This window comes from Schistocerca serialis, chromosome 2 (assembly GCF_023864345.2).
Source record: "Schistocerca serialis cubense isolate TAMUIC-IGC-003099 chromosome 2, iqSchSeri2.2, whole genome shotgun sequence".
Classification (NCBI taxonomy): domain Eukaryota; kingdom Metazoa; phylum Arthropoda; class Insecta; order Orthoptera; family Acrididae; genus Schistocerca; species Schistocerca serialis.
This window is the reverse complement of record NC_064639.1, coordinates 826,197,103-826,215,882: the sequence shown is the minus strand read 5'-3', so window position 1 is coordinate 826,215,882 and position 18,780 is coordinate 826,197,103. Positions and strand designations below refer to the sequence as shown.

Here is an 18,780-nt window from a genome sequence, read left to right as displayed (position 1 = left end):
TTGGGAGGAAGCAACACATGTTTCTTGCTCGGCCATCAGTTCAAGCAATGTCCAAGTTATAACTTGGACATTGCTTGAACTGATGGCCGAGCAAGAAACAGTGATTGTGGTGGAATCTCCACATGGTGACCAACCACTGAAAGGAGGGGGGGGGGGGGGGGTTGAACTTGTCTACTTCTTCTTCGTACATAAATTTAATGTAATTACACATAATTTGAGGTGCCTGCTTCTGAAACACACATCTTGAATTTTGACTGTGTTTGAAGACTCCAGTGCCATACTGTGTAGGATGGAATAGAGAAATAAGACGCAAAAGACATGGATTTTCTGAATGTCCAAGGAAGGAAGAATCTTCCGCAAATAGACCTTATTTTTGTGTGGTCTAATAAATATAAATAAAGTTTCACTATCTGTGGGTGCCCTAGTGCTCTGTTACTGGATGTCAAATGTTGTTTAATGTGCAACAGCGGTGTATTTGGAAAGGAAACCACATATTCAGGCAATAATGTGTTATGTTAAGGAAAAATAGCAAGTCTGCAATGAAGAACCAGCGTTGAGGAGCTTTGTACAAATAAAAGTTAGAAAACTCATGGGGTGAGGTAATCCAAAGTAGTGTAAGATCTCTGGTAAAAAAAAATGTGTGAAGTAAACGCTTTCTAAAGTGAAAGGTAATGGGGATTGTTACCAAGACTAAATGAAAAAAGTTTGTAGATAATATCGTGGGTGGGGTTGAAAGATGCATGTTGTTGATAACCGAGTGAGTGCAGCTGTAAAATAATATAATTAAAATTGCAAAAATCTGGACTCATATCCTTGTAATGGTATCCTGTGTATGGTTAAGTAAGATTCCCCTCCAGACAGTACAGTTGGTGTTGAAATTTCTTGAACAAACTTGCAATTGTGTGTTTTACACACTGACAGGAATGGATATTTTCCTCTGAAAGTAAGCTATACAAAAAAGAGGAAATGAATACAAAAAAGGCAGTCTCAAAAGACTGCAGCTATTTAATTTAGCTTACCTCTATAGGCAGTCTTAGGTCATGCTGGAGACACTCTTCGTATTTGCATTTCATGAAAATGGAAAATTCAACTGAGAAAAATATAAAATAAGAATGGCTGCCAGTGTCTATAATCAGGAGGTGATATTCCCAACGGAAACACTTAAGAATAAAAGAAGGAAAACTACATCTAGCTTTCAGTATGTTCCTTTCTCAGGGGTAAGTGCAAACTATTCAGACCCACAAGTGAGAAGGAACTACTGTCGCAAGGAAGAGGTGAGACTAAGATAAAAGACGGAGGCACCAGAGAGGGAAAGTCCTCAAAGGAAGTACATGTATAAACACTGCTGTTACAGCTTCGGTTCAGGGTAGGAAGACAGAGTGAGAAGTGAAACTGTATAAAGAGAAGAAGAAGAAATGGTAAGTGGGATTAGCAGTATAAAAAAGGGAAGGAAAGCAGAAAAGGAGAGAGAGTGGAAAAGATAAAAAGTAATTGTGTGAATAATGAGGAAAGAGGGGGAGTTGTTAAAAAGTAATTGTGTGAATAATGAGGAAGGGGGGTGGGGGGGGGGGGGGGAGAGTTGTTAAGTCTAGAAAAATGGTGTGAATCAAGAATATGTTGTTGAGTAATTTCCCATCTTCATAGTTACGGAAAGCTAGTACTGGGTGGAGGTATCCAAATAGCTCAGGTGTGTTTGCAGGCATTCAGGTCCCTTGTCTTGCTGTATAGCACACTCAGCAATGGGATACTAAATGTCTCCAAGAGGAACAGTCATTTCTTCAGGCAATGTAGTGGTGGTCATTTGTACGTAAAAAAAAAGTTGGTTGTTAAAAAGAATATGTGGTTTTGCAAGTTGATTTGAGTTGGAATAAGCAGTAGCGGTTGGGTGCATCAGGTATGCAAGTTAGGTAGTGTTTGGGTAGGGATATTTGGCTGGCAGTGTCACATGGTTTCAGAAGGTAGTTAAGAGGGTGACATAATACAACAATAGGTGGTGTGGAGAGGATGTCAGGGAGGGAGATCATTCAAGGCGTGACGTGAGAAGGTTGTAGCCTAAGCACAATAATGTTTTCAGGCCTGTGATGTACTGGGTAACAAAAGGAGTACTTTTGAGATACTAGAGAATAGGGACTGTATTCATCAATGGATAAAGAGAGAAGACTGTATGGATGGGTTGTTTGTGTAAAATATTTGTGGATTAGTTGCAGAAATATGAAGGCCAGTGAGTTCAAACTGTTAAGTCATCTGCGGCAACTATTATCTGCAAACACAATTTCATTTGCCTCATTGATTGTATTTGTTGCTCAGTGATGCTCCAGACTGTTTTTGCTTTTTTTCATGGAGTGTTTTACTGCTGTGCATAGTATTGCCGTTGGTGGGGTGGCTTGCGTGCGTCAGCGATACAGATAGCTGTACCGTAGGTGCAACCACAATGGAGGGGTATCTGTTGAGAGGCCAGACAAACGTGTGGTTCCTGAAGAGGGGCAGCAGCCTTTTCAGTAGTTGCAAGGGCAACAGTCTGGATGATTGACTGATCTGGCCTTGTAACAATAACCAAAACGACCTTGCTGTGCTGGAACTGCGAACGGCTGAAAGCAAGGGGAAACTACAGCCGTAATTTTTCCTGAGGGCATGCAGCTTTACTGTATGATTAAATGATGATGGCGTCCTCTTGGGTAAAATATTCCGGAGGTAAAATAGTCCCCCATTCGGATCTCCGGGCGGGGACTATTCAAGAGGGTGTCGTTATCAGGAGAAAGAAAACTGGCGTTCTACGGCTCGGAGCGTGGAATGTCAGATCCCTTAATCGGGCAGGTAGGTTAGAAAATTTAAAATGGGAAATGGATAGGTTGAAGTTAGATATAGTGGGAATTAGTGAAGTTCGGTGGCAGGAGGATCAAGACTTCTGGTCAGGTGACTACAGGGTTATAAACACAAAATCAAATAGGGGTAATGCAGGAGTAGGTTTAATAATGAATATGAAAATAGGAATGCGGGTAAGCTGCTACAAACAGCATAGTGAACGCATTATTGTGGCCAAGATAGATACGAAGCCCACACCTACTACAGTAGTACAAGTTTATATGCCAACTAGCTCTGCAGATGACGAAGAAATTGAAGAAATGTATGATGAAATAAAAGAAATTATTCAGATTGTGAAGGGAGACGAAAATTTAATAGTCATGGGTGACTGGAATTAGAGTGTAGGAAAAGGGAGAGAAGGAAACATAGTAGGTGAATATGGATTGGGGCTAAGAAATGAAAGAGGAAGCCGCCTGGTAGAATTTTGCACAGAGCACAACATAATCATAGCTAACACTTGGTTTAAGAATCATGAAAGAAGGTTGTATACATGGAAGAACCCTGGAGATACTAAAAGGTATCAGATAGATTATATAATGGTAAGACAGAGAATTAGGAACCAGGTTTTAAATTGTAAGACATTTCCAGGGACAGATGTGGACTCTGACCACAATCTATTGGTTATGAACTGTAGATTAAAACTGAAGAAACTGCAATAAGGTGGGAATTTAAGGAGATGGGACCTGGATAAACTGAAAGAACCAGAGGTTGTACAGAGTTTCAGGGAGAGCATAAGGGAACAATTGACAGGAATGGGGGAAAGAAATACAGTAGAAGAAGAATGGGTAGCTTTGAGGGATGAAGTAGCGAAGGCAGCAGAGGATCAAGTAGGTAAAAAGACGAGGGCTAGTAGAAATCCTTGGGTAGCAGAAGAAATATTGAATTTAATTGTTGAAAGGAGAAAATATAAAAATGCAGTAAATGAAGCAGGCAAAAAGGAATACAAACGTCTCAAAAATGAGATCGACAGGAAGTGCAAAATGGCTAAGCAGGGATGGCTAGAGGACAAATGTGAGGATGTAGAGACATATCTCACAAGGGGTAAGATAGATACTGCCTACAGGAAAATTAAAGAGACCTTTGGAGTTAAGAGAACGACTTGTATGAATATCAAGAGCTCAGATGGAAACCCAGTTCTAAGCAAAGAAGGGAAAGCAGAAAGGTGGAAGGAGTATATAGAGGGTCTATACAAGGGCAATGTACTTGAGGACAATATTATGGAAATGGAAGAGGATGTAGATGAAGATGAAATGGGAGATATGATACTGCGTGTAGAGTTTGACAGAGCACTGAAAGACCTGAGTCGAAACAAGGCCCCCGGAGTAGACAACATTCCATTGGAACTACTGACGGCCTTGGGAGAGCCAGTCCTGACAAAACTCTACCATCTGGTGAGCAAGACGTATGAAACAGGCGAAATACCCTCAGACTTCAAGAAGAATATAATAATTCCAATCCCAAAAAAAGCAGGTGTTGACAGATGTGAAAATTACCGAACTATCAGTTTAATAAGTCACAGCTGCAAAATACTAACACGAATTCTTTACAGACGAATGGAAAAACTAGTAGAAGCCAACCTCTGGGAAGATCAGTTTGGATTCCGTAGAAACACTGGAACACGTGAGGCAATACTGACCTTACGACTTATCTTAGAAGAAAGATTAAGGAAAGGCAAACCTACGTTTCTAGCATTTGTAGACTTAGAGAAAGCTTTTGACAATGTTGACTGGAATAATCTCTTTCAAATTCTAAAGGTTGCAGGGGTAAAATACAGGGAGCGGAAGGCTATTTACAATTTGTACAGAAACCAGATGGCAGTTATAAGAGTCTAGGGACATGAAAGGGAAGCAGTGGTTGGGAAGGGAGTAAGACAGGGTTGTAGCCTCTCCCCGATGTTGTTCAATCTGTATATTGAGCAAGCAGTAAAGGAAACAAAAGAAAAATTCAGAGTAGGTATTAAAATTCATGGAGAAGAAATAAAAACTTTGAGGTTCGCCGACGACATTGTAATTCTGTCAGAGACAGCAAAGGACTTGGAAGAGCAGTTGACTGGAATGGACAGTGTCTTGAAAGGAGGATATAAGATGAACATCAACAAAAGCAAAACAAGGATAATGGAATGTAGTCTAATTAAGTCAGGTGATGCTGAGGGGATTAGATTAGGAAATGAGACACTTAAAGTAGTAAAGGAGTTTTGCTATTTGGGGAACAAAATAACTGATGATGGTCGAAGTAGAGAGGATATAAAATGTAGACTGGCAATGGCAAGGAAAACGTTTCTGAAGAAGAGAAATTTGTTAACATCGAGTATAGATTTAAGTGTCAGGAAGTCATTTCTGAAGGTATTTGTATGGAGTGTAGCCATGTATGGAAGTGAAACATGGACGATAAATAGTTTGGACAAGAAGAGAATAGAAGCTTTCGAAATGTGGTGCTACAGGAGAATGCTGAAGATTAGATGGGTAGATCACATAACTAATGAGGAAATATTGAATAGGATTGGGGAGAAGAGAAGTTTGTGGCACAACTTGACCAGAAGAAGGGATCGGTTGGTAGGACATGTCCTGAGGCATCAAGGGATCACCAATTTAGTATTGGAGGGCAGCGTGGAGGGTAAAAATCGTAGAGGGAGACCAAGAGATGAATACACTAAGCAGATTCAGAAGGATGTGGGTTGCAGTAGGTACTGGGAGATGAAGAAGCTTGCACAAGATAGAGTAGCATGGAGAGCTGCATCAAACCAGTCTCAGGACTGAAGACCACAACAACAACACAACATAGTATTGAAACATGTTTTGCTTTTTTGATGAGACTGGAGGATTTTTCAGTTCTAGTGGTAATGGAGTTCAAATTCTTGAATATGGACTGTCCTTGGAATTAGGTAATGGTTTCATGTTATAAAAGAAGCTTTCTAATCCCTCACGTTACCCACCCTTGTCCTTGCTTCTCTTTAATTTTACCTGACACTCCCTTACATTCATTCTTGGTTAGGTTTATGTTGTACACTTGTTATCTTGTGTTTTGCATCTAGTTGCTTGGCATGTTTTACTGTCAACATTCCATCACACTGGGCAGATAAGCGAATTACTTTCCTTTCTATACTTAATTCACGAAAAGTATATGGGCCTAAGATCAAGTTTCCAGTTGCTTTTTCACAATGACTTTCATCTATTGGTAGAAGTTTTACTGTGACAAACAATCCACAGATTAACATCAGTACTTCCGGGTGTCATCAGTCAGTAGTGAGAGAATAAATGGATATTAAAGGTACAATGAATGATGCCTCTCCCGTAAATAACATAAACTGTTTGACAGAACTTTCCCACTGGTGGCTTGTAAGCCATATGTCTGTTTCCAGATTATTCACCGCATTTTTCTTGGGACAGCCCCATTTCTCCTAAAATGTTCTGCTGTCACAAAAGTCTTTTTAAGTGACATGTATAAATGTCCATCTTTTTGTGGTTCTGTGTGGTTCAAAGTATTTTATGCTACTTGAGGTTTGATTTGCAATTTACTGTAAAGTCACATTTTTTAATAGGAATGAAATGGACCCTATTCCAGATCCTCTGTCGCGCACTGCATTTGTCAACTAGACGTGTTCAATATAATATTCATTGACGTCCACTTTTTCTTTTAATTATCTTAAAATGGTATGGCATTAGCCTATACATGTAGATGCTTTCCATTTTGAAAGGTAACATTAACTCCTACTCTGCCTTCTGCAGTGTAAATCAAAAGACTTGGATGTAGATTAATGATTCCAGCATTGAAGAAAAGTCAACTCTTAAGACAAGGCATAAGTGGCAGGCAGACATAAATTATTTAAAAGTTAATAATTTTCTCTTTCTCCGCTAGACGGTAGAAGTACTATTATGTATGGATGAATATTTATTATTAATATTGTAACATTGCACAAACACGATATTAGAATGTCCACCAACCAACTTTTAATTTGCTTCCACATAAAGGAAAATACACAAACACTGAATGATGTAGTAATAAGTACAACACACGAAATCAAGGGTTATATTAAGGCACAGTCTAACTTTGAAGTATTCCAAAGTCACAAAACCTTAGAGCGGCCAACGGCCTGGCACGCCACCTTATGTACACCTGTTTGCACAGGGTGCAGTGCTTGCTGCACCATCTATGCAATTGTGAGGTGGCTTCTTTTGGCCAGCCGTGGAGGAGCACGCTATTTATAGGTTCTCCTTCCCATTGGTGGAAGATAATCAAAGTGAAGACGTGTATCTTCATTGGATTGAGAGTGGACGACTGCTGGAGCAGGTGTCACAGGAGAATACACTCTGAAATGATGTACTTGTGGTGCTGACTCCCCAGCGAGAGACCTTAAGGGAAAAATGGTAAAGGAGGTACCACATCCAGGCAGGCACTCGGCAATTGAGACGGCACAAAAGACAAAGGCAACGACGGCGACAGGGACCGCATAGATGGACGTGGCCCAGTGCTAACCCCTCTGCCTGGTGGCAGTGGCACCCAGAACAAAGATGATGCAGGGGCCAAAGGGGCATGAGCTGCAGCAAGGATGGTGAGGCAGCCACAGAGTCTCCAGCGCATAGTTTGTCACACGTGGCTGGAGCTGGTTGTAGTGTCGGGACACCAAACTATTGGAGATGCACACAACTCAGAGGCAGCAGCTTCAGCAGTGATGGACAACTGCCAGTATCCATTTACAGTGCTGGCCAAACCAGCAGGCCCACGTAGTGTAGCCCGGAGAGAACCACTGTGAGGCTTGTGCCAGCAGGTGGCCAGCATCAGTTGGAGCAGATAAGCAGCGTATGCGCTGGCAGCCGTGAAGCAGCCCTGCTGGGCTACACTCACCAACTGGAATGAATGTATAGGAGCTCAAGAATGTATCGAGGGCTTTCTGGGGAAAAGATTGCATGATGTACGAAAAACATCTTGAACAACTGGAGATAGGACATTCATATTCACAGGACATGTACAGTAGTATGTTCAATTGCCCCTGATAGTGTGTAGTGCGTTAAGCTGTTCCACTGTTGCGCCAGAGCCAACGAGGACACAGATCTGTCCTGCATTGCCATTAGCACGAAGTATCAGCCTTCTTGGGGGATGGTCAGGTTGGTGCGACCTGACCCACCTTGTCATGTGCTAAGGCATTCTGCACACACCTGTTGCACTGCTGAAACACTTCGTCCCACACATGCAGCAATTTCCTGAATGGGTGCACCACGTTACATCAGGCCAATAATGCATCTTCTTTCAAACTCTTTGATTTGACAGTACAGTTTGCACGTACATCTGCGGGGTATCCTGCACTTCCGCCAAAGTCACAATGATCCGTTACCTTTGGTTTATAGTGACAACCGCGATATCGATGTTGATCTTGAACCTGCAGGCCAATGTGGTTCAAATACTAATCATTTTTGCAGAACATATATATGTAAATGTCTTGTGAATATGAACGTTCTATCTCTTGTCATTAGAGATGTTCTGTTTTTTCTGAACATGGGTGTATTTTTTCATCTGAGTTTTGAAAGTACAGTTCAGCCACTCTGGTCACCATTTGCTTGAGTGTAAAATGGAGGGGCTGTAACATACCAAATGCCACTCTTTGTACAAAAATCCTCAAAAGTCCCAAGACACAAATTGTGGGCCATTTTCCATCACAAGCATATGTAGTAATCCTTCCAAGGAAAAAAATCTTTGTGAGGGCATCCTTGGGGACATGGATGGACAACATACCATATAAGGAAATTCTGAGAAAGTATCAGCAGCAACATGCAAAAAGGAGTTAAGTAAGGGACCCACAATATCAGCTTGAATATGCTCCCAAGGACACTCGGAGATGGGCCACAGGGAAAGAAAGGCCCGCAGTGCCGTCTGATAGGTGGAGTACTGTGGGCATGCTGACACAACGTGCATGATCTCATTGTCAATACTCTGCAATGACACGTGGCAGCAGGCCTGCAATTTGGTACGAGAAACACCCCGATGGTCCTGGTGGAGGAGGCACATGATGTCTCGCCACAAGGCATATAGGATCACAAAATGGCCGCCGACTCTTCAGTAGCCAACAGTAACACGCCATCCAGAACTGAGAGGCAGTGATGAGGAGAATAATAACTATACAAAGGATCTGAACCTTGGCCCGGTAGTTTATCCAGCCAGCTGTGGTGGACAAATTGAACAATCGGGCGTAAGACAGGATCAGCAACAACAGCCACCGAAATCTGGGAACTGTTAATGGGTAAATCATCCAGTGTTTTGGGCTTCTACAAGTAAATGGAAACGCAACAGTTCATCCTGCTCAAATGCTGAATCGGGGCCATTTGGCAACTGAGAAAGAGCATCCACATTAGTGTGTTGTGCGGTGGAGTGAAAGTGAATGTGAATCTAGTAGTTACAGCGCAACTAAAACAGAGCCCAGCATTTCAGGGGTGGGCGGCTTCATCTGGAAGGACCATTGAAGAATGGAAAAGAGAAATCAAAGGTTTATGATCAGTAATCAACTGAAATTCAGAACCATAGGCAAAAACACTAAAATTTTTTGAGAGTGCGTACACAATAGCAAGGGCTTCTTTTTCTATCTGGGAGTAGTGGTGTTACGCCTGATTCAGGGTTTTGGAAGCATACTCAATAATAGGGTGTTCAGAACTGTCCACATGTTTGTGTGCAAGAACACCTCCAAGGCCATAATGGGAGGCATCTGTGGCCAAAACAAGATGTTGGCCTGGTTGGGATGTAACCAAGCAAGGAATGAAGTGTAATTTTAGTTTCAAAAGTGCAAAAGCACACTTGCAGGTGGATGACCTTTGGAAAGGAACACGTTTAAATAAGATAGCATGAAGGGGCTGAGCTACCGTAGTTTCTGAGAAAGGCTTGCAATTGTTTGACATTGATAATATGCGGCAAAGCTGTAATGGCTTAGACATGCTGGCATAACTGCCTGATGCCAGCATATGAGACTACGCAACTGAGATAGACGGCTGAAAAATTTGCAATTTGTCCTAATTACATTTCAACTCAGGTGCCTGAAAAACCATGAATAAGGCCCAAAGGTTCTGCCACTGCTCAGCCATTTAGGAACTGGAGAGCACATCCAGATAGTTAGTGCACCCCGACAGTAGTTAATGCCCTCTTACATAGGGGCCAGAGTTGCTCCAGAAATCATTGAAAATAGCAGGGGCACTAGCTACAAAGAATGGCAGGTGCTGCTATTGGTATAGCCCTAAGGGGAGATTCAGTATGAGGATATGTTTGGACTCATCATCCAGATGCAGTTGCAAGTAGGCTTCGGACAAGTCTATTTCAGAAAAACTTTGGCCCAGAAAGCCAAACTAAGTGTTCATCGTGATGAGATAAGGGATAGGAATCGGTAATACACAGTGAATTTACAGACTTTTTAAAATCACCACAGAGTTCTAGGTTGCCATTAGGTTTTGCAACAGTTACCAATTGAGCAGACATTCACTAGATGAAACAGGCATGACAACACCCAAGGACGTAAATCGATAAGAGTTCCACTTTGGCTTGCTCCATAAAGCAATGAGGATTGGGTAGGCAAAAAAAGTAAAACACGTGTGCACCTTTAGTTTCATTGTGATAGGAGCCTTGAAATGGGTAGCACACCCTAAATATTGAGAAAACAGAGAGGAAAATTCCAAATAGAGCATGTCCAGGTGCTCGTATGGAACTCGATCCAATACCAGATGCACTTCATCAGAAATAAAAATTCCAAACTTTTTGAAGGCATCCAACCCAAAGCAAGTTTTCAGTGATGGCATCCCTAGAAAGGTCAAAGGCCAAATGACTACTTTATACACTATAGGAGTAGAAAACTATCCCAATATGGGTATATGCTGTTTGTCGTAACTTATCAACCAACAATAGACGGGACAGTGGTAGCGATACAAGACCCACATAGGTTTGAGAACTTAACAAAGTCATTGCCGCATCCTTGTGTAATTCGATTTTTAACATCTTTCCATAAAACCTATTTCAATATGTGTGGGTCTGTCATCACTTGGGAAACAATGTTCATGTCTGATGGAGGTTGAGAGTTGCCTCACAAACACAATATGATCCTTTAATAATTTTTTTTTTTTTTTTTTTTTTTTACACGCACACATTGCCCACTCATGTTGAACAAGGCAATAAGGGCACAATGGGAGAGGAACACATGGTCGCTGTTTTATTTTATTTATTTTATTTATTTATTTATTGTTCCGTGGGACCACATTTAGGAGAAGTCTCCATGGTCATGGAACGAGTCAATACATGAAATTATAACACGATTGTAGAAACAGATAAAATGAAATATAAGAAACATATTCAGGCGACAAGTCGTTAGTTTAAATAAAGAAAATCAAAAATGTACACTGGAATTTGCTTAATTTTGTATCTCTTCCAGGAGCTCCTCGACAGAATAGAAGGAGTGAACCATGAGGAAACTCTTCAGTTTAGACTTAAAAGTGTTTGGGCTACTGCTAAGATTTTTGAGTTCTTGTGGTAGCTTATTGAAAATGGATGCAGCAGAATACTGCACTCCTTTCTGCACAAGAGTCAAGGAAGTGCATTCCACATGCAGATTTGATTTCTGCCGAGTATTAACTGAGTGAAAGCTGCTAACTCTTGGGAATAAGCTAATATTGCTAACAACAAACGACATTAAAGAAAATACATACTGTGAGGGCAATGTCAAAATTCCCAGACTATTGAATAGGGGTCGACAAGAGGTTTTCGAACTTACACCATACATAGCTCGAACAGCCCGTTTTTGAGCCAAAAATACCCTTTTTGAATCAGAAGAATTACCCCAAAAAATAATACCATATGACATAAGCGTATGAAAATATGCGAAGTATACTACTTTTCGTGTTGAAATGTCACTTATTTCAGATACTGTTCTAATGGTAAATAAAGCGGCATTTAGTTTCTGAACAAGATCCTGAACATGGGCTTTCCACAACAGCTTACTATCTATCTGTACACCTAGGAACTTGAACTGTTCCGTCTCGCTTATAACATGCCCATCCTGTCTGATTAAAATGTCAGTTCTTGTTGAATTGTGGGTTAGAAACTGTAAAAACTGAGTCTTACTGTGATTTAGCATCAAATTATTTTCCACAAGCCACGAACTTATATCATGAACTACATTATTTGATAATGTTTCAATATTACACACAAGATCCTTCACTACCAAGGTGGTGTCATCAGCAAACAGAAATATTTTTGAATCACCTGTAATACTAGAAGGCATATCATTTACATAAATAAGGAACAGCAGTGGCCCCAGCACCGACCCTTGGGGAACGCCCCATTTAACAGTGCCCCATTGGGACTGAACATCATTACCACTCTCAATATTGCGGAGGATTACCTTCTGCTTTCTGTTCTTAAAGTAGGAGGCGAACCAATTGTAAGCTACTCCCCTTACTCCATAATGTTCCAACTTCTGCAGTAATATTTTGTGGTCAACACAGTCAAAAGCCTTCGTTAAATCAAAGAAAACACCTAACGTTCGCAACCTTTTATTTAATCCGTCCAAAACCTCACAGAGAAAAGAGAATATAGCATTTTCAGTTGTTAAACCGTTTCTAAAACCAAACTGTACATTTGACAGCAAATTATGTGAATTTAAATGCTGCAGTAACCTTGTATATACAACCCTCTCAATAACTTTAGCAAACACTGATGGCATAGAAATAGGTCTATAATTGTCAACATTATCCCTGTCTCCCTTTTTATAAAGTGGCTTCACTACCGAGTACTTTAATCTGTCAGGAAACCGACCACTCCTAAAGGAAAAGTTACAGATATGGCTAAGTACTGAGCTAACATACGTGGAACAATACTTCAGTATTCTGCTAGATACCCCGTCATATCCATGAGAGTTCTTGGTCTTTAGTGATTTAATTATTAACTCAATCTCCCTCTTGTCAGTATCATGGAGGAGCATTTCAGGTAACAGTCTCGGAACACTTTTTTCTAAGAGCGCTATATGATTCCCTGTTGGGACTAGGTTTCTATTTAGTTCACCTGCTATATTCAGAAAGTGATTATTAAGTACTGTACATATATGCGACTTATCAGTAACACGGACATCCCCACTACGCACTGATTCTATATTCTCGACCTGTCTCTGCAGACCAGCCACTTCCTTTACGACTGACCATATGGTTTTAATTTTATCCTGAGACTTAGCTATTCTATCTGCATACCACATACTTTTTGCCTTCCTAATAACTTTTTTAAGCACCTTACAATACTGTTTGTAATGGGCTGCTGCATTTAGATTTTGACTGATTCTAACGTTTTGATATAATTGCCACTTTGTTCTACAGGATATTCTTATCCCTTTAGTCAGCCACCCAGGCTGCCTGTTTGTGCTAGTACCCTGTTTTGAACGTTCTAACGGAAAGCAACTTTCAAAGAGCACGAGAAAAGTCTTGAGGAAAGCATTATATTTATCGTCTACTGTATCAGCACTATAAACATCTTGCCACTCTTGTTCCTTGATAAGGTTTACAAAAGTCTGTACAGCAACTGGATCAGCTTTCCTAAAACGTTGGTAACTATATTTAACATGTGTTGCAGCACAAAAAACTTTTAGACTTAAAATTTGTGCATCATGATCTGAAAGGCCATTCACCTTTTTGCTAACAGAATGCCCTTCTAATAATGACGAATGAACAAAAATATTGTCTATGGTTGTTCTACTGTTCCCTTGCACTCTCGTTGGAAAGAATACGGTTTGCATAAGATTATATGAATTAAGGAGGTCTACCAGCATCCTTTTCCTTGCACAATCACTTATACAATTAATATTGAAGTCACCACATATAACTAACTTTTTGTATTTCCTATAAAGTGAACCAAGAACCTCCTCTAGCTTTAGCAAAAATGTTGTGAAATCGGAGTCTGGGGATCTATAAATAACAACAGTAACAAGTTTAGCTCCACTAAATTTAACCACACCTGCACAACATTCAAACACCTTTTCAGTGCAGTACTTTGAAACATCAATTGACTCAAATGGGATACCGTTTTTCACATACATGGCTACTCCCCCACACCGCAAAGAGCTCCTAGAAAAGCTGCCAGCCAACCTGTATCCTGGTAAAGGAAGCCTCTGAATTATCTCCTTATTTAAGAAGTGTTCAGATATACCAATAATTTCAGAGTCAACATCTATAAGCAGTTCACTAACTTTATCTCTAATACCTTGTATATTTTGATGAAATATACTAATTCCCTCATTAATCGGATACCCAAGCTTTGTAGAGAGTGGTTTCTTTGTTAGAGAGACTTCCCTTAAGCAGGAATACCTATCAGCTGACTTCAATCTAAAAAAGGTACAGCTCTAACACCCACAACTACCGGAATTTTCCCATGAGTGATCCCACCACCCCCACCTATGCTGTCACCTATAAGTTTTGCCAACCTCCCCTTCCCATACCTGTTGAGGTGCAGGCCATGTCTAGTGAAACCCGTCCTACTGATAGACTCCACCGACACCACTGAAATGTGACTCATGCCTTCCGTCATCAGCGCACCCCCAAGTCTCATGTTATTACGCCTGACGGCTGTATCAAGATGAGGCCGATCGTGACGCTGAAACAGTTCCACGAAATGCACATTCGTGTTGCCAGTCTGAGTGGCTATCTTTTCCAGGTCACCATCTATGTCATACTCCCCATCCCTATCAATACTATTACCAGCCCCACCCACAATCACTACCTGATCCTCTTTAGTAAAATCCCTACATAACCCCCCTATGTTAAAAGTCACCTGAGCCAATCCTGCATTAGGCTTCACAATGCTGGTGACCTGGTACTCACTCCCCAAACTTCCTGCAACTGCTGGCCTACACCCCTACCATGAGAACTACCTAACAGCAGAACCTTCTTCTTTCTCTTAGACTTTGCAACTGTCCTAGCCACCGTAACTGCTGAGGTCTGCTGCATACTTCCTACATCTACAGCTACTAGAGATTCCTCTCCACTAGACTCTGACAGTTGGTCATATCTATTACAAACACCAATAGTAAAACTATCTGAAAATCTCCTTATCCTAGCAGATCTCTTGCCAACAGCCAGCTCCCATTCCCCAACCCCCTTCTCCCTCCTCATCCTATCTAGCTCCTCCTGTGCGTTTTTCAACTGCACCTGAAGGGCACAGATCTTACGCTCCTGCTCCTCTATCAACTTACTCTTGCTACATAACCTGCAGTTCCAGGAGAGGATCTCACCAGAATGCCCACTGGCTTCCCCACTGCATTCCCCCCAGTGAAAATACTTCGAACAAGTCTCACACCGCAATCCACTACTCACGAACCTACGGCAAAGCCCACACTTCTCACTCATGGTAAAATTTTACAATTATTGAAACAAGAAAACAACTTTATCTAAGCTCCGCTACTACAATAAGAAGATGTTAAAAACTGACTACAATAATGACAAACTTGCTCTACAAGGGAAGTAACTACTATTATTGACAGTATTAATCAACAACAAATGAGAATATAACAAAATACTAACACAGAAAGAAAATCAAACGTCTAATGACAGTAACGAAACTGAAAGCAGTTCGCAAAAATTTCTTCTGAAGTTATTTCACCGGAAAACACCAAGAACACCGGTTGAAGACTACTAAAGTTCCTAAATAAACTACTATACACAAACAATTAATTAGTACTTAGCTTTCGATGCGCCGCTACAGCTGCAACTGGTCAGCGCGGAATGTAAACACGGGTAAGAGGTTAAGTTGCTCGATACGAAACACTCACAAATATCAGGCCACAACACAAGAAATGCAGAGGTGAATGAAGAAACCACTAATAAGTCACTTATATAGTAAATATTATCACAAAAACAGTTAAAATATATATCTGAAACCTAAAAATAGATGAAAACTTAGAGAGCGATCTCACACGCAGTCACGCGCTTGTGACACTGCTGTTGCTGTTCTGCATGGCACTGCCCCATGCGATGTGGAGACCGTGGCTGCACAACTGTGATGTCATCTTCCCCCTCATGAGCTAACCAGTGGTGGCTGAGGGGGAGAAGCAATGCTGGCTACTTCATGTCAAGCTTATATCTGATTTCCTGCTTACCTAAATACCTCAAAAGACAGGGTAATATTCAAAACTTGTGTGAGAGAGGGATTTTCACATTGTAAAGCGCATTCACAAACTTCTCTATCAGGGGCCAAGCGTATTATAACATCACGAACCATTGAGTCAGCATATGCGTTCCACTGACCCTTCAGTAACAAACTGCCAATGACAGCTATGCCAAAGAAGTTGTGTTGCCAAACTCTGTACAACTGTTGCGGCTGCTTTTGACAATGGTAGAACTCGACGTGAGTAGCAATAACGTGAGTACATTTGCAGTTATGATTAGAGAGCAACCGACACATAAAATGAGAGATTGGCAGGTTCTTACAAATGAGATGGCCGACGCACAAGTTGGTAAACACAAGGAAAAATCCATGACAGAAAGAAACCCTTACACACATTGGGGTTAGCCACATCAAAAGCTTGGAAATATTGACAAAGGCGTTTTTTGTATGTGTCCCAGTCATCTGCAGTATCATCATATGGAAGAAACAGTGGGGGTTGAGTCAAAGGTGATGAATCCTGGCGCATCAGGAAAGCTGACAAATTATGTAGTACCACGGAGAGATCCTGTTGCTGATTGGTAAGAGCCCGCTGCTGTTCAACAAGAGACTGAAGAAGCATTTTGGCCATAGTGAACCCTAAACGAAACATGCTGAGTAGCAAACCACACTAGTCGCCAGAAATATTGTAGTATTACACAAACACAATATTAGAATTCCCACCAACCAACTTTTAATTCATTTCCCCATAAAGGAAAATACAGACACTCTGAATGATGTAGTAGTAAGTACAACACACGAAATCGAGAGTTACATTGAGGCACACTCTAACTGAAGTATTTAGAAATCGTGGAACATTAGAGTGTCCGAGGGCCGAGTGTGCTCGCTTGTGTACAATTGTTTGCACACGGTGCAGCACTTGCTGCACCATTGTGACAGCCTTAGAGTGGACATGGAGGCAGGCGGTTTAATTATGCATGCTCACTGTATAGGGTTACAACCATTACTCTTACATGTAAACAGAAATTAAAGTAGGCTATTTTGTTCCCTCATTCTTTCAACATTGCCTGACCCATATCAATAATAGGCTTTTAACAATAACACAGGACAAAATATATCCGTTTATGCTAACATCAAAAAGGAATCTTAAAGTAATTACTGTAATTAATCGATATTGTGCTCTTTCAAGTATGTTTAGCTAGTTTTTTAACTGCCTTTAATGTATTGATCATTAACGTGATAAAAAAAAGTGTTAGAAACAGTTACAATGCAGATGTTTAAGTTCCAAATTGTCATATATTTCCAGAGATATTTTAAAAGTATAATACAGAAAGTGTACTTTAAAAATACTATTTGCCGGTCAATATTGTTTCCAGGCAAGTTGCATTGATTCAACAGCGCAACCAGAAGCAGTATTTGCTGCAGAAGTGAAGAAACTGCAAGCGGATAAGTTAAAACCTCAAGAACAGATAACATTGGAACCTTATGAACGGGACCATGCGGTAGTTGTGGGTGTCTACAGGCCACCACCCAAGGCCAAAGGCAGTTAGTGTATTGGTGCTATCCTTCATTGCTTCAGATTTTTCTATTTGAGAGAAATTGAGTTTTATTCTGGCACAGTGCTGAATTTGTGGTTATATGGCCATTGTGACTGCAGTCAGTGAAATTATGACTATTACTTTTTATTTGTATCATTTGTTTGTCACAGTGGCATTTCAGCTGTAAATGATTAGCTCAAGGACTTGTAATAAAGATTAATTTTTATAAAATATTTGCCCTCAGTAATCAAGGCAATAATGAGCTTAACAAGTTATTTTACATGTCATGTGTACAATGTATAGTACAAGCATTCCTCTTTCATACCTACTGTTACATCTACTGAATCTAGAAAGTGTTCAGTTTGTATCTGCTAGTGAAGATGACAAGAAAGAGTTGTTTCTTTTTATGTACAATAGAATTGTTAATATTTTAATGTCTCATTGTGTTTGCAGCGTAAGTTGCATGACATCTTCCACATTGGAAATAAAGATTATCTTTTAAGAAGCTCTTCCAATATCATGTTGGAATTTATTGTTATTCTGGCAAAATTCGCAAGCATTTGTGATTCTGAAAGGTTAATGCCCTCTGCATTTGTAATCCTAGCTGTAAATAAGAAAGCTAATTGAATGGAGACACTTTCTGGATAATATTGCACAGCAGAGAAGCTGCTGCCTTCTTAATCTGTAATCAATCTGTTACCTAGGAGGAATTGACATTAGCATTTGGAATAGTAGTTTTCTGAATGGTAGAGTTTTTTACTTAAAGCATGTGCATGGTACAAGTTTGTTTTGTTTGTGTTTGAAGTGTGCCTGTATTGTTGGTGAATTTGGTTCTAAGAATATGAGAGACAAAAAGTTGTCATGAGCTTTGCAATCAGCGTAATTTGTCACCATAAGTTTACACATAACATTCAGCTCCTAAATTTTTCAGTTGCAACAGTGTGTTGAAGAGTGACCAAGAGCCTGATCATTACAGATGCCTTGCAGTTGGAAGGTATCAGCTGGCTTTCTACAGCAACTGTACTCAGAAAACTGCATTAGCATCGAGATGAAGGTCACCTGCTTCTGCAAGTGCACCTTGCTGTACTACAGTCATTTCAAAGAAATGACTAATGGTTCTGAGATGATCAGAAGAAACTGGATTATTATATAAACTACCTATAATTTTTATAGGGTTGAGAATGCCTTTGAAATCTCGACAAATAGCAAAGGAGGCTGGTTAATGTCATTGGAGTTAAGTGACAAGCATGACAGAACTAGTTAACCAAAGAGTGAT

The 18,780-nt window shown here is 40.5% G+C and overlaps 1 protein-coding gene across 1 annotated transcript in view; it reads left to right on the top strand.

Annotated features, from left to right (window-relative positions):
• LOC126458083 (rRNA 2'-O-methyltransferase fibrillarin) overlaps positions 1–18,019 on the top strand; it is a 35,680-nt gene extending 17,661 nt beyond the window's left edge. Inside the window, exon 6 of the mRNA XM_050094899.1 lies at positions 17,343–18,019. Within this exon, the coding sequence (XP_049950856.1) occupies positions 17,343–17,516 (174 nt within the window). The 3' untranslated portion in view covers positions 17,517–18,019. The remainder of the gene's footprint in view (positions 1–17,342) is intronic.
• Positions 18,020–18,780: the final 761 nt, after the last annotated feature.